Source organism: Ceratotherium simum, chromosome 33, assembly GCF_057802395.1.
Source record: "Ceratotherium simum simum isolate JZ-2026a chromosome 33, ASM5780239v1, whole genome shotgun sequence".
Lineage (NCBI taxonomy): Eukaryota > Metazoa > Chordata > Mammalia > Perissodactyla > Rhinocerotidae > Ceratotherium > Ceratotherium simum.
This window is the reverse complement of record NC_141932.1, coordinates 13,759,501-13,774,956: the sequence shown is the minus strand read 5'-3', so window position 1 is coordinate 13,774,956 and position 15,456 is coordinate 13,759,501. Positions and strand designations below refer to the sequence as shown.

Sequence of the window (15,456 nt, the reverse complement as noted above, 5' to 3'; positions counted from 1 at the left end):
TGGAGAAAACTCGCCTCACACAGACGTGGAGATGGAAAAGAAAGGGCCTCAGAGACCCCCTGAAATAGTCTTAGGGACCCACAGGGGTCCTTGGATCACACTTGGAGAACTGCTGCCCATGTGTGGCCTCCCAGCTCAGTGACTGGCAGTCAGCAATGACCCTCAGACCCCTGGCTCCCAGGCTCACACACCACCCCCATGATCCCTCGGCTCCCCAGACATGAGGCCGGAACTCACCTCTCCGTTGAGGTAGATGAGGTCGAAGGCGTACAAACACACCTGCACCTGGATCTCCGCTGCATCCACCTCCTGGTTGGGGCAGAAGGGAGACTCAGGAGTCGGGGAAGGTGAGACGGGGCCCAGCTGGGTCCCCTCCCATCATGCCTGAGGCATGATTGTTGTCACCTACCCTTCTCCCCTTGGCCCTAGCTAACAGGTCGCACACCTGTGAGGGTGGCAATGCTGCTGGCCCCGGGCACTGAACTGTGGTGGCTCTCAGCTAATGCCAACAACCTCACTCCCCTCTGCCAGAGATTTGCTCTCCCAACTTCCCTTGCAGCTAATGGTGGTGACATGACACAAATCTGGCAGATGAGAGTACAGAAGTTTGCTGGGGTGCAGGTTGTGGGGGCACCTGGAATAGATCTTTCATAATAAAACATAGAGACATAGGAAGAGGGTTCTCCCCCTCTTCCTACTTGGCATGCTGGGATGAGAACGCAATGGATGGAGCTGTGGCAGCCACATTGCAAAAGGCTGAGAGAACAGCATCCCCACAGACACTCTGTCCTTCTGAGGGTTGGGCAGGACTGGGAGGACGATGAATGAGTGTGGGACCATGGTAAGTGGTGGAAGAGGGCTAAGGCTGGCTACCTTGCGTTTGCGGGTGGTGAGCACTTGGAAGGGCTGGATCTGCTTCTTTTCCCGGTCCCAAGCCACGGCTTCAGTGTCCAGGATGCAGGATGTGACTGACGGGAGTTTAATCTGAAAGGTAAAGGGGGAGACCCAGGGCTGGTGAGAGGTGGAGGATGAGGCCAAAAGACAGACACAGGGAGACAAATTTCCTTTTCCTTCTGCAGCTCTCAAGATCCACTGACGGACTGATGCCAACCTCAAAGACACACATGAACACGGATCCTCTTCTCTTATTCCCCACTGACAGAAAGTAAAAACTAACTTTTCTGAGGACTCACTATTTGGTCCCACAAGCTGGAAACCCAGAGGCCTTTGTCATCTTCCTCTTCCTCCCAGTTCACACTCAATTCCCCAGTGAACTTGTTGATTTCCCATCCGGAATCTCTCTAAGCCGTCCACTTGCCACCACCTCACTGAGCCCAGTCCAGCCTAAGCCACATCATCCTACTGGTCGCCCTCCTGCACGGACCCCGTCTAACACACTCTCCTCACAGCAGTCAGCGTGCTCTCTGCAAACCCCAAACCTGATCCGGTACATTCCTGCTAGAAACCATCCCAAAGCCCCCAAGGCTGTGGGGCTCTCCCTGGGCAACCCTTGGCCTTCGCTCGCCTCAACTGGCCCCCTCAGATTTGCTCTCTGCACCCCAACACACTAGCCTGTTTCTTGAATGGGCTATGCTCGTCCAACCACTGGGCCTTTGCACATGCTCTTCACGCTGGAGTGCCTGTCCCTGTCGTTCGCCTCCACTAGAAAGACTTCTCCTCCCTCAAAGGAACGCTGCTGCACAACTCCAGGGGGCACCACTCATACTGTATCCTGGGGCTGTGCACGGTGACGGCCCTGCTTCCCTGGCACCAAGTCCACGTCAAGTCTGACTGTTACAAAGGCTCATAGAACATTGGTCCTTTTCTTCGGAGCCCTGATCTCCATGTACAATTACAGAGGCAGTGGCGGGACTCTCTGATGAAGATCTGCCTGCCCTGCTGTGTTACAACCCCAGCCTCCGGCACAGGGCTTAGCACAGAGCAGACGTGCGATAAATACTTGTTGAATGAATGAGCGAAAGAAGCCAGATGCAAAAGACTCTGTATTGTATGACAGCACTTACGTGAAGATCTAGAACAGGCAAACGAACCCGTGGCTACAGAAGAGCAGGTCATTGGCTGCTGTCTCTGGGAGATGGATGGGGGGTGCCACGGAGGGGGACTTGCTTGGCAAGCGGCCCGAGGAAATATTTTAGAGCGATGAGAATACGGAAATCTTTTATACTCTGATTACATGGGCGCATTAACCTGTCAAAACTCATCAAACTGCACACTCGACACTTAAAATCAGCACCTTTTACGGAAATTACACCTCCACTAAATTAATTAAAGAAAAACAGTGTGCGGCACCTAACAGGAGCTCCACTAATGCCCGCACTGTCCTGTCACTTCTGTGCTCGCTGATCTAGGGGACAGCCAATTTCCTAATGAATCAGGGCAGGCAGGGGAAGGGCTCTTCTCCCTACGGCAGAAGCAGAGACGCCCCCGGCTCCAGGGCGCTGGAGGCCCAGCCCTATTTCAGCTGTGGGGCCGATCTGCAGGCTGGCTCCCTCCACCCTCGTCCCACCCCCTCCTCCCCGCTGGAGAGTGAGACGCTGGCTTTCCCGGCCTCTGCTGCACTAGGGTGGCCGTGGCGCCCAGCGCTGAACGGTGACCCCAAACTGCAGTCGGCTGGGGATGCTGGGAGATATCTGAGAAAGCGCTAACTGTCCTCATGGGAGGGGACAGAAGCTGGAACCCTTTCCCACCTGTCTTTCTACCCAGAAGTGTGGCAGCTACGGAGGACTATCAGTGACAAGCATTGGGATGAAAAGCCACCCAGCCAAGGACTGCAGAGACAGAGACAGAAATGAGCCGGGTCAGGGCATGAGTGCACAGCTGAGCCAGCCTTGGGGCGCCTGCTTCCAGGTTCCTTTGAGAAAAAACAACATCGGTTCAAGGCGCTGTGAGCCAAGTGTTCTGCTACTTGCAGCCAAACTCATTCCGATCTCCTTCCCATAAACCCCCTGCAGCGAGCCGGCCTGGACGGGCCTTGGTTCTCTGCACCCGTCACTGCCGCCCCCGCAGAGTGAAGGGTGGCAGATGCCCACCTTGGGGATGCGGCTGATAACGTCGGGGTACTTTCCGGTATTGTCCTCCTGATTCCTGCTGAAGATCTTCACCTCCCCGCCTTCCAGAACATGGATCTGCCACAGCGGGAGGGGAGAGAAATCAGAGCTCAGTCCACCCCAGGCGGCCCCTCCTTTCTCTTCTGACCCCACTTTCACTGGCAGAAGGTTCCAGAAGATCTGGAGGAGGAACCGGCGTGGGGACTTGAGTGAATCATGTCCTTGGTTCCAACAGCACCTCCCACCCTAGTCTGTGGAGGCTCTCGCCATCTTCTTATTCATCATCCCAGTTCCCACTCCTCTCGCCCTGTAAACACAAGTGTCTTGCTATGTGTGTACATGTTGATTTGTCTGGGTGTTCTCTTGTGGTAACTATCATTCTGGTTTTCATTGCTAATTTATGTATTTTAATACAGTTTGGTCAGAGCCCTTGAGTAGAGCTACATATATGCCATCTTACACTACGTTATCTCAAGAAAGTTGTGTGTCTATGATACAACATACACGACTTAAAATATATATATATTTAAGTCACTGTCGCTATTGTAAATCATTTTATCTATCATTGTTTTCTCAGCACCATATATTCAAAGTCCACCTACGACGCTAAGTGTCCATTGAATCCACTGCTTGTCACTGCCTCAAAGCACCATATGGTGGCCCCCATCGCACTCGCTTATCCATCCGTGGGCAATGAACACGGAGACAGCCCCACCTCCCCGCCAGGACAGAAGAACCACGACTAGCATCGTCACAGACCCGCCCGAGGCGTCTATAGCCCTGGGTCACGGGACAGGTGCTCACCTAACTGCACCGAGGGTCACACAGGCGCCTGTTGCAACTAACACACCCACCAGCAGGGCAGCAGCAGGGCCGACATTTCTTGAGCTCCTGCTGCTGTGGGTCGGGAATTTGGATGATTTTATCAAATAAGATCGATCTTCAGATAAGCCAGTGAGGTGGTTATTACAGCACTCCTTGCACAGAGGCGGGGACTAAAACCCCAAGAGATGTGCAAGGTCATACGGACAGTCTGTGGCAAAAGGTCCGTCTGACCGACCCCACACCCCTGCTCTCTGGCACGTTCCTTTCTGCTGAAGGGATGTGTCCACCCCCCGTACCTGTGCCCTCTGCCCGTCATATTTGTACTCGCAGGTGAAAGCTGCCTCCTCAAAGCGTTTCAGGACCTCGCTGACGCCGCGGGTGGGGTGGGCCAACATTGGTTTCAGGGGGACTCCTGGGGGGAGGAGAGGAGAGTGAGTTAGGTGGACTGGGGGCAGAGGGGAGGCAATCAATTCAAGAGGGAGTGTGGGGGGGACGGCTAACTGTGCAGACTTCTAACTGCCCACAGAAGTGACGTGCGCAGTGTCTGGGTCTCATCATCACTAGGAAGCGGGCCGCCTCGTCTCTCTTTCCCTCTTCTCACAACGTAGGACAGAGACGTGAGCCACCTCTGATCATGCTCATTGGGGTGACAACCTCAGGATGACAAAGTGATGAGACAGAAGGCACTTGGGTCCCTGGGGATCCCTGGAGTGTGGCTGTGCATCCTCCCTAACTGCCTGCCTTCCTCTGCACTCTTACGTGCGAGAGAGACAGAGATTCTGTCTGGCCTGACCCACTGCCTTTGGGGGTATCTTTGTTACAGCAGCTTCCCCTACATCCTGTCTAATACAGAAGGGAACTCCAAGGGGAAGAGGAATGGCTTTTAGCACAGGGAACAGGACTCAGTTTTGGTGGAGAGGATTCTGCGGGTTCTTAGAGGGGTGCTCGCCTAGTAGTGGGCACCCTCACAGCTGCCCTGGAGGAGAGAGTGGAGCCTGGAGGAGGGCCAGCCCTTGGCCCCCATGGCCCAGGAGCCAGCCTGCCAGGGGGAGGCTGTGGTCACTCTCGAGGGGCCCACGGGGGGCCTGTACCTGGGCTCAGCTTGCAGTGCTCCGGGAGTCGTTCCAGGCCATGCTCCAGCAGCACGGGGACGATCCGGTCCAGGTCGGGCACCTCGCTGGGGCGGGGAGGGGGCAAGAGCAAGGTGGGAGGTGTCCTTCCAGGACTCTGCTCTCTGCCGCAAGATCCGCCTCTGCCTGTCTGTCACCTCGTCCCCCGCTCTGCTCCTGCCCATCCCTGCCTCCTCTTGTCACCCTGTCTCCAGCTGTCTCCGCCACGATCCTCCCTCAGCGTCACTATATATCACTCTGACTGTCTCCCTTGGTCTGGGCCTGCCATCACCCCCCACCTGCCATCATGAGACCAGCGATTCTCCACCTGGGCCACACGTTAGACCTGCACAAGGACGTGTTAAAGAAGTCTTTCTTCAAGGCCAGGCCCCACCTCCAAAGATTCTGATGTTACTGGTCTGGGGCGGGCCTGAGAGCGATAGTTTATAGATCCCGTCTCGCAGGCAGAGAGGGGGCCGCTGAGGCTGCTGCCCTGACCAAGGGGCTCTGAGGGACCTCCTCACTGCCGTGCGCCCAGCACCCAGGGCGGCCGCAGCCCAGAGCAGGTGCTCTGTGGGCATCTGTGGAATTGCTCACAGGCCCTCCTGCCGCTGATGCTCTCTCTGGGCCGTCAGCGTCCTGCTGCGGCCAGCCCTGGGCTGGTCGCTGGCCAGGTCCCTCCACGTGGCTCTCTGGAGCCCTCACCGTCACTCCATGGATGCTCTCTCCACGACTTCACACCCCCTCACAGTGCGTCAGCCACCAGCCCCTCTCCGGGTCTCCTAAGGCCTTTCCACACGTGCACTCCTATCTGGAACTTAGGAACCTCTCCATGCCTGCTGCTCTCACCTGCTGTCAGTGTCTCCTTGCCTCTCCCCGTCCCTGCGTCACTGACTCTTCACTGTTTGCCCCCTCCCCAATCTCTGTCCCCATCCTCGTGCTCAGCACCGATCTTGTCTAGACCACCACCCTGTGCCCTGTCACTGGCCCCATGACAGTCAGGCATGCTTGTCAGCCGCGGGCCCCTCCCACAGCACCCATGACCCCTCAGGGCCCACCCCCTGCCCCACCCACATCATCTGCGCCCCTGGGCCCCCCCGCCCCTCTCGCTCTGCCCAGGGCCCCTGGGTCTCACCAGAACGTCTGCTTCAGGATCATGCCTTGCTGCTCCAGCCACGTTTTTCTGGCCTCTGCTGTCTTGCTCTTCCCAGCATCCACCACGACCGGGGGGAGTTCTAGGACAAGACCCACCAGAAGAGGCTTTGGGACGGGCCCAACTCCCCTCAGCGAGCCCAGGGTCCACAGCGGGTGGTGTGTTGTGAACTCCGCTGCTGGGAACACTTTCCTCAGGGGAGAGCAGCCTGGAGTGACAGCAGAGGCAGGAACCACGTGGGGGAGGGGTGGGCCTGGACTTCTGAAAAGGAGAAGGGCAGCACGGGGACCGGCCGTGGGGGCTCACCTTGGCCCGGGGGTGTGAGGCTCACAGCCTGGGCGAGGGCGGCCAGCACCGACTGCTCTGCCAGCCCGAGGCGCAGCCGTCCACTCAGGGCTCTGGAGAGAGAGCAGGTGAGGCGGAGTGGGCTTGTCTGCACCTGCCCTATCTTGTCCTCTATACCTTGCTCCTGCCTCCTCCAGTCTCCCCCACCCCCAACCTCCGCAGACCCTCTCCTCAAAACCAGAACAACCTCCAGAGTCGGAAGGGATCCAAGAGATCACACACACCCACTAAACAGATGAGAAAACTGAGGCCAGCCAATAACAATCACAACTGTAGGCATTTCCTGGCAGCAGATCTAGATGCCTCACAGGTGTCTTCACCTCTCATCCCAGCTACCCTCTGAGAAGACAGCGAGCCGTGGAGGGCAAGGCCGGGGCAGAGCCAGAGCTGGAACCTGAATGCAGCTGCCCCAGTGGTGTAATGATCAAGAACCCGCCCCTCGCACTGGCCTTGCTTTGAGCCAGCGACCACAGGCACGAGGCTTAACCTTCCTATGCTTCCATCTCCCATTCCGTAAACCGGGGTGAGGCTGACAGGGCCTACCTCGCAGAGCTGCAGGGCGGAACTGATGGGATAAAGCACGGGGCAGGGGGCAGGGTACCCAAGAAATGCTCCATGATGTGGGCTGTCAATGATTTTGCTTTCACTGTCATGGCAACCACCTGGCTCGTGAGCTGCACCACCAGGCTCAGGCCAGGGCAGACATCACTCACCAATCACGGCACTCACTACCCCAGGACCCTCCTCCAGGCAGCGCTGCCAAGGAGAGGAGCTGGCCCACGAAAGGAAACCTGTGCTCCCTTCCCACCCCCTCGGGGCGAGGGCCCCTTGCCAATGCTGTCCTCATCTGAGGGTGGTCAGGGGACCAGGACTGATTCCAGCTGCCAGGCCCTCCCTACTTTCCCCTCTCCCCACCCTCACGGGCCCACCCTCACCTGGCGATGAATCGGGCTTCTGAGTGGCGGCAGGCCACAAAGAGGCCTTTGATGATGTCCATCTTTTTGGCTGTGGACTGAAGAGCAGGGGGAGAGCAGTCGGTGCCTGGGGGTGAAGGGAGGGGCCGCACCTCCTCCCGGCCACCCCAGCCACCCAGGAGCTGCCACCCTTGGAACCCCCCCCACCCCCCCTTTGAGAGTAGGAAGAAAGAAAGGAAGCTCTGGAACCACAAGCAGGACTGAAATGATCAGCCCCAAACAGTCTAACCAGAAGCCTTCTCGCTCTGTGTGGCTTTGGGCCCCCAGACGTGGAGCAGCTGGTCTGGGCCCCTGGGGTGAGCCCCTTGCCCCACTCACGGCACTCCCGGTGAGCCGGGCGATGTCCCGGAACTTGGTGAAGACCCCAGAGGCAGTGAGAGCGGGCGGGGGCAGCATGAGCCTCTGTGTGCTGCGGCTGTTCTCAGCCACCAGCCCTACGTCGCCCTTCTCGGCGGCCTCAGCCCGGACGGACTCGAGCTGCCGACCTTGTGGGGGTGGAGAGAGCGGGGTGGTGAGGGTGAGGAGGAGTGTGGCTGCATGGCTCCCACCTGGCCTGGATGCGTTTTCTCCAGCTACGTGTGCTCCAGGCGAGCCCCTGCCTTGTCCTTTCCTGGTGCTCACCCACTGGCTGAAATGGCTCGTTAAATACCTGCCTCCCCTCACGAGAGGTGTGAGAGGCCTACCAGACATTCACATGGAGTAAGTAAGCAGCGAGATGAACACGTCTACACTAGGTGAGATGTTGGCGGTGGTGCTGTCAGTGTGTAGACAGGATTTAAAGCCATGGTGTGGGATGAGATCACCAGGGGAACCAGTGTAGACAGAGAAGCTAGCCAAGAGACCCCTGCCTGACCCCTAGCCGGTCACTAACACCCTCCTGCAGTGACCAATAGGCCTTTGCTTGTTTTTTTGTTAGTCTTTTTCAAGTCACCAATTTAAACACGTTGGATGTGACCTGGCCTTACTCATGGTCCTGTGGGCACCGTTGACCATCAGCGCAAAGGGCAGAAATGGCCTCAGCGTCAGCCTCTTGTTGGGCAGGGAAACCAGCATCAGCAGCCGCCTACTCTCAGCCTCTTAGTATGTGAGAAAAAGAAACCCTTCCCTGTTCAAGCCAGTGTAGTGGGGTTTTGTTACTTGCAGCGGCAAGTATTCCTAATGGACACAGTTTGCAGTGGGTCTGGTACGATGTCAGAGCCTAATGAGTGTATCGAGTGAGGGAGCGGGAGATTCTGAGTCCCATCTTCTCTGGCTCCGATGGCCCCACAACTCTTCTATCTCCCAGTCAATCTTTCTCAGTCACTCTGTCCATTCACAAAACCCTCAAAACCCTGCATCCTTAAATGCTGGTGTTCCCCACAGTTCGACTCTTAGCACCCCCCACCCTCCCTGACCACCCTCTCTCTGGGCAAACGAGAGCTCGCCAGCGCACTGATCATCCCTCCTGAGCTGAGGGCTCCCAGATCTTGGTCTCTGATCCGATCCACCGAGCTTCAGACCCACGTACTTCCCAACTTCGTGGATGGCCCCCAGATACAGGTTGCTCACACCTGGTCCCAAGCTGAAATTATTAACTTCCCCTGAATGTGCCCGCCCCTCACCAGTGTCCTGTCCTGGTGGTGGTTCCATCATCCCCCGAGTCACCAAATGAGATCTCGGGGCATTCTTTGCACCTCCTCTGTCCCCCGACCCCCAGAGCCGGCAGATCCCTCCTGCCCTCTCCTCTGCTCCCTACAGCCCTGGCCCCAGCTCCTCTTCCCCCTGACCTTTGCCCCAGCTTCCTTCCTGGACTCCTGGCTTCCTGTCTGTCTTCCACACGGGTCCAGAACTGACCTGCTCCTCCGCTGCTCACGATCCTTCCATGGCTCCCCAACACCCTCACAATAAACACTGAGTATTCAAGGCCCTCGGCAGACCCCGCCCACATCACCAGCTCTCTGTAAGCACTGGGACTTAGGCCCTGTAGGCCGCTGGCCCTGCCCCCATCCTGTTCTTTCCTCATCCCCCCTCAGCCCCTCCCGGCTCTACTGGTCAAAGTCCTGTAGGACCTCTGCTATGCCCGACCCCTAAACGCAGCCCCCAAACCCCGCTCTCTGCCTGCGGCATCTTTCCCCAGTCCCTCCTCTCCATCCAGGGCCAGTCTCAACCCAGGCCCGGTCCTCCCTCACCTGAACCGCCCCGCCAATCTGCCCCACCAGGCCCTCTTCCCTCGTCGGCCTCTCTCCCCCACTCTCCTTCCGAGTCCCTCTCCACCATCTCTCAGATCCTCCCGACCTCTCCACTTGCTCCCTCTAAGCTCCCCTCTCATTGGAACTCCCACGATGGCCCCTTCCTACCTGTGGCCTGGGCCACTGCCTTGAGAAGGATGCCGTCACCGATGCCAAGCTCGAGGCCCTGCTGGGGCGGCCCAAGGCGGTTGAGGCTGAGGTAAAGGATGGGGAGGAGGTCTGGGGGTGACAGGGCCACCACGGAGCGCAGCAAGTTGCTCAGCGTCTCCACCATCCGGAGCCTGGAGGAGGGGACAGGGGAGTGACCACCTGGTACTTCAGGGTCAAAGCTGGGGGTGGGGATCAAAGGAACCAGGGAAGCAGGAGAGAGAAGAGCTCAGTTCCAGGTGTGTGACCTGAGCCACAGGCACAATCACAGACTGCTGGTGGGAGACTAACTAGGTTGGACAGTAATGATGGAAGAGGGTGGAGACGATCCGCCACAGAGAAGTAACAGCATACGAAGCATTTTCTGGGTGCTAGGTGCTGATTTTAAGCACTCTGCGTGTTTTAACTCACTGAATTCTCATAGCTCCCCTATGAGCTCGATACTAACACTATTCCCATTTTACTGATGAAGAAACTCAGGCACAGAAAGATTATGTAACTTGCCCAAGGTCACAGAGCTGTAAGTATCGAGCTGAGATATGAACCAAGGCCGTCTGCTCAAGGATCCGGGCTCCCAGCCACTAAGCTGTGCTGCCTCTAAAAATAAAATAATGTTTCTGTCTATGTCAGAGAAAACTGTGAAAACATCTGGTTTGCTGTTGGCAAACTCAGATTCAGAGGGCCGAACTGAAAAGAGAAGCGGTCTTTCTTACAGAAGCAGCCCAATTAACAAAAGGAGAAGGAATGAAAGAAATACAAAACCACCAGTGGGCAGACACACAGGCGGAACTGTCACAGGCAGCACCCACCACTGGACGCTATAGTGGGTGGAACAGCATCTCCCCAAAGTTCAAGTCCACCTGGAGCCTGAGAAGGTGGCCTTACTTGGAAATAGGGTCTTAGCAGGTGTAATTAAGGTAACAACCAAGATGGGATCATCCCAGATTAGAGTGGGTCCTAAATACAATAAGCATGTCCTTATAAAATACAGCCATGCCTGGACTAATGACGGCGATATGCTCTGAGAAATGCATTGTGAGGCAACTCTGTTGTGCAAACGTCAGAGTGTACCTGCGCAAACATAGACAGTATATATAGCCTTCTACACACCTCGGCTATGTGGTACTAATCTTATGGGACCACCGTCCTACATGCAGTCTGTTGTTGACCGAAATGTCATTATGTGAAGCATGACTGTACAGAAAAAGACACACAGAGAGACACAGAGAAGAAGGCGATGGGAATATGGAGGCAGAGACTGGAGCGACGTGTCCACAAGCCAAGTGCCCAGGAATGCTGGCACCCAACAGAAGCCAGGAGAGAGGCATGGGTCAGACTTTCCCTCAGAGCCTCCAGAAGGAACCAATCCTGCCCACACCTTGATTTTGGACTTCTGGCCTCCTGAAACGTGCAAGAAAACATTTCTGTTGTTTTCAGCCACCAAGTTTGTAGTTATTTGTTTGGGCAGCCCTAGGACACTAACACAGATGCTAAAATGAGCGGGCGAAAGTCTGAGGAGAAACAGGAGCCTTGCAGAGACTCAAAGAGAAGCCCCACAAGATGCCTATTAATCGCAAAGAGAAAAGCAGCAACCGTGCAGGGGAGACGCCTGGTCGACGGCCCCGCAGCCATACAACCAGGAGTCAGAGGGAGGCAGAATGTGCCCCCCGCGGGATGCGGTGAGAAAGCATCACCTCTGCGCCCTTCCTGAGGGAAGACGCAGCACCTGAATCAATTCCTGAGGGAGCATCAGACAAACCCAAACTGAGAGATGTTCTACAAAATCACTGGAATCTTCAACAGTCTGGAGGTGAAGGAAGGACAAAGAGAGACTGAGGAAGTGTCCGGGAGGAAGGAGATGAAGGAGACAGGACGACTAGGTGCCCTGGGTGGGGGCACCCAGGATCCATCCTAGATGGATCTTGGCCTCGAGGAAAGGACACAAGTGGGAAAACTGGCAAAATGCAAATGAAGTCTGCAGATTACTTAAGAGTATGCGCTCACGTCAATGTCCGGGTTTTGGTTAACTTTCCTGTGCTGGTGTAAGATGTTAACATTAGGGGAAGCTAGTCAAGGGTATATGAGAACTCTCTGTACTATTTCTGCAATTTTTCCCTAAGTCTAAAATTATTTCCAAAAAACTTTTAAAAATTGTAAAACTCTCCCAATTGTTAGATTATAGGGTTTGGATAGTCACCTGCAGTTCTCTTGAATTAAGCGTTCAAGGGAACAGTTTCTCCTGAAACTAAGCATCCAGCTGTACTACGTTTTCATCTCACTGTTCTCACAGCAAACATGAGATGTATGATCCTCACTGCACTCATCAGCGACGGAAGTTCAGAGGGGTCAGGCCACCGTCCAGTCACGCAGCCAGGAAGCAGCAGAGCTGGGCCCACTCCCAGACCTGTCTGTCCCCGGGGCAGGGCTTTAAGATAATCCGGCCCTCACTCTGCAGCTGCCCACAGGCTGGCCTCCAAGCCCCTCAGCCTGGCATTCAAGGCCCTTCCTGTGCCCTCTGTGACCTGCGATTCCATTGTGGGGTTTGCGCCCCAGAGGAGATTCCTCCCATGTTCACAAAGACAAGCATTTATAAGAAAAACATTGGGAAGAGCCTAAATGCTCCACTAATGTTGGGGAACTGAAAAATGACATACGTAAAAATGAAGGACTACTATGGACCAGTTGAAATGAGCTAAGATCTACTTAAACCAATGTGGAGAGATCTGGAAACAATGCTGACAGTAGAAGAAGGCGGCAGAATGAGGTGGGCCCCTCAATAACGATGACATAAACTCAAGCCCCAGGGGTGAGAGCTGGGGTGGGGAGGGCGAGAACAGGAGTGGGGAAGGGGTGGTGGGGCGAGGACCGGGTCCGGGCAGCCCTGTGCACCGGGGGCCAGTCCCGTGCGTCCAGGAGTGCAGGGCTCTGAGGGGAAAGTGCTGAGACGAGACGGGAGGGATTCTCGCTGTAACCAAGACCCAGATTTCCTTTCACTGACACTGAGAAACGTCATCCAGGCTGCGGTTACTTCCAATTACTTAGGGTAGGTTAAGTTCCTGCCATCAGGTGTCACCCTCGTGTCTCGCTTTGACCAACAGAACGAGGCAGAAATGATGGTGTGGGCCTTCCAGGCCTGGAGAGAACCTGCGGCCACTCTCGTGGCCGTGCCCACGGTCCGTGCTCACATGCGTGAGGGTGAGGTTGAAAGAGGAGAGGCTGAAAGGATCAGGCAGCCCGAGGCACAGCGACTGCCAGGCAAGGCACAGAGCAGGAACAGCACCCACCCCGCCTGCCCCCCACCGCCCAGGCCGGCCTCACCAATTACCGAGCAGACACCTCCTCAATCTTCTCAAATGTCCGGGCCACAGCCAGGTAGGGGACCCTGGGGGAACGAGGACAGACAAGAGCAGAATGTACAACCCATGCCGTCCCTCCATCCACCTCCCTGGGGTCAGCCTTGCTGAGACCCAAATGCACGCGTGCAACCCTACTCCCTGCCAGGGGTTTTCTCTCCATCCCCTTCAATGCTGCCACCGACTGTGTCCCCAAAACACGGAGGGAGAGAAGCAACAGTGTCCTCCAACTGAGGCCTCCGGTAAGAGGGCCTCCCACAGGGAGAGGGACTGGAGGGAGACAGTCCGGGGAAGGAGAAGCCTCACTTCTGGCCTGGCTTCCAGCAGGCATCTTCAACAGGGTGGTAGTTGTTCTTGGTGGGATTGTAGCTGGGAGGGTCCAGGGGTCTGTGGAGGTGAAGGGAGATTAAATCAGGTAGACGCCTGGGTCAAAGAGAAGTCATTCCTCCAACTTACTGAGCACCTACTGTGTGCCAGGCACTGTTCTAGGCCCAGGGCCACAGAAGTGAATGAAAACAAAGTCGGCTAACCTGGAGCTCACATTCTAGTGTGAGAATCAGGGAAAAAACAAAACACATAAACAAATAAATAATTTTAGATATTAAAAAATATTTTGGAAAACAAAATGAAACCAAGTACAGGGAAAAAGCAGGGAAAGAGGGAAAAAGAGTGGGTATTGGGGTGAAGAGCATTCCACTCTGGGCAGGGGGAACAGCAAGCGCAAAGGCCCTGAGGCAGAGACACACTTGACACGTTTGAAGAGCAGAAAAGGGGTCAGTGCAGCTGGAGTGAAGTAGCATGATCTGAATGTTTTTTAGAGCCCGCTGTAACAGCCAAGGACCCCTCTGGGCCTCTCAGTCTCCCTCCCTCCTTCATTCTGGGTGGAACAGCAGGGGAAGGGTACAATCACTGGGTGCCACCAAGTGCCAGGCACTGTGCTAAGAGCACTACATCAGTTAGCAATAAGACCTACAGGTCTTCTAACCCTGTTTTCCAGATAAGGAAACTGGGGCACAGAGTGGCTAAGAAGCTCACCCACAGTCACACAGTGAGTAAGCAGCACTCCAGAGACTGTGTTCTAAACCTCTCCATCATAAATGCCTCTAGAAATGCCTCCCCCGACCCTGTTAGAGCCACCACGGCCCAGACTCTGCAGTCGGACTCATCTGGGTTCAAATCCCTGCTCCATCACCCGCCAGCTGTGTCACCCTGAGGATGCGGGCTCCCCTCTCTGAACGCTGTCTCCATCTGTACAGTGGAGCCACCAGGAGTCCGACAGTGACACGCTGTTGTGAGGGTTAAGTAAGAAATTACGGTGAGGGTCCCCAGTCCTTGGTGCATTTTGTGGGGAGCATTTTTAAAACAACACTGACTCCGCAGCCTCAGGCCTGTATCTATACCAAACTGGGGGGGACAAAAAGGTGGAGGAGAGGACGTAGGAGTTGTATTCAGCTCTTCAGCTGATTCTGATGCACAGACAGGGCTGCGGACGGCTGAGCGGGGCAGAGTGAGTGCAGGGCTGTGCACAGTGAGTTGTGTGGACTCAGTGTTTTAACACGCAGCTCAACAAGGTTGCTTCTATCATTACTAAAAGAGGAAGCAGAGCACGATGGGTAAGAAATTCCACGGCCAGACTGCCTGGGTCAAATCCCAACGCTGCCGCACTCCCCATCTGCGACCTCAGCAAAGCACTAAAATCAAATAATAATAATAATAATAATAACAGCTGCTGCAACTTGCTGAGCTTGGGGACAGCCAGACCCTAGTCTAAATGCTTCAGACCCTCAGGGGGAAACGGGCACAGAAAGGCTGAGTCACTTCCCCAAGGTCACGCAGCTGGAGCAGGGATTTCTAACCACGCCACAACACGGTCCTGCTTCCATGCCTCACTTGTCTCGTCTGTGAAATGGGGGTACCAGCAAATCTACGCACAAGGGTGCTGGGAGGATCCGATGCGTTAGGATATGGAAGAGACACTGCCTAGTGCCTGGAACACAGTTAACAGTCAGCTGGAGGCAGGCAGCAGAGGGACAAGTGATCAGGCTGGGAATGGTATAAGAAAAATGGTCATGGTATCACACAAAATAAAAAGCAGGATATAAAACTTTAGATACAGACAGTAGGATGGATTCTGTTAGAGAAACTTATTTATCAATATATAAGCACAGACACGTACCCAGGAGGCCAGATGGGGCAGTGGTGAAGAAACAGCCCAGGTTTAGGAATGAGGGGAACCAGGGTCCCAGGCTTGGCC

General features: G+C 55.6%; 1 protein-coding gene across 2 annotated transcripts in view; it reads right to left on the bottom strand.

Annotated features, from left to right (window-relative positions):
* The window catches only part of LIG1 (DNA ligase 1), a 48,951-nt gene that overhangs the window by 9,863 nt on the left and 23,632 nt on the right, over positions 1-15,456 (bottom strand). For both annotated transcript variants that reach the window (XM_087421441.1, XM_014795257.2), the window contains exons 10-21: positions 13,509-13,589; positions 13,175-13,231; positions 9,811-9,983; positions 7,793-7,959; positions 7,436-7,512; positions 6,462-6,553; positions 6,138-6,237; positions 4,985-5,070; positions 4,190-4,305; positions 3,051-3,146; positions 874-984; positions 238-309 (exon numbers count right to left, since the gene is read on the bottom strand). In XM_087421441.1, the coding sequence (XP_087277567.1) occupies positions 238-309; positions 874-984; positions 3,051-3,146; positions 4,190-4,305; positions 4,985-5,070; positions 6,138-6,237; positions 6,462-6,553; positions 7,436-7,512; positions 7,793-7,959; positions 9,811-9,983; positions 13,175-13,231; positions 13,509-13,589 (1,228 nt within the window). The remainder of the gene's footprint in view (positions 1-237; positions 310-873; positions 985-3,050; positions 3,147-4,189; positions 4,306-4,984; positions 5,071-6,137; positions 6,238-6,461; positions 6,554-7,435; positions 7,513-7,792; positions 7,960-9,810; positions 9,984-13,174; positions 13,232-13,508; positions 13,590-15,456) is intronic.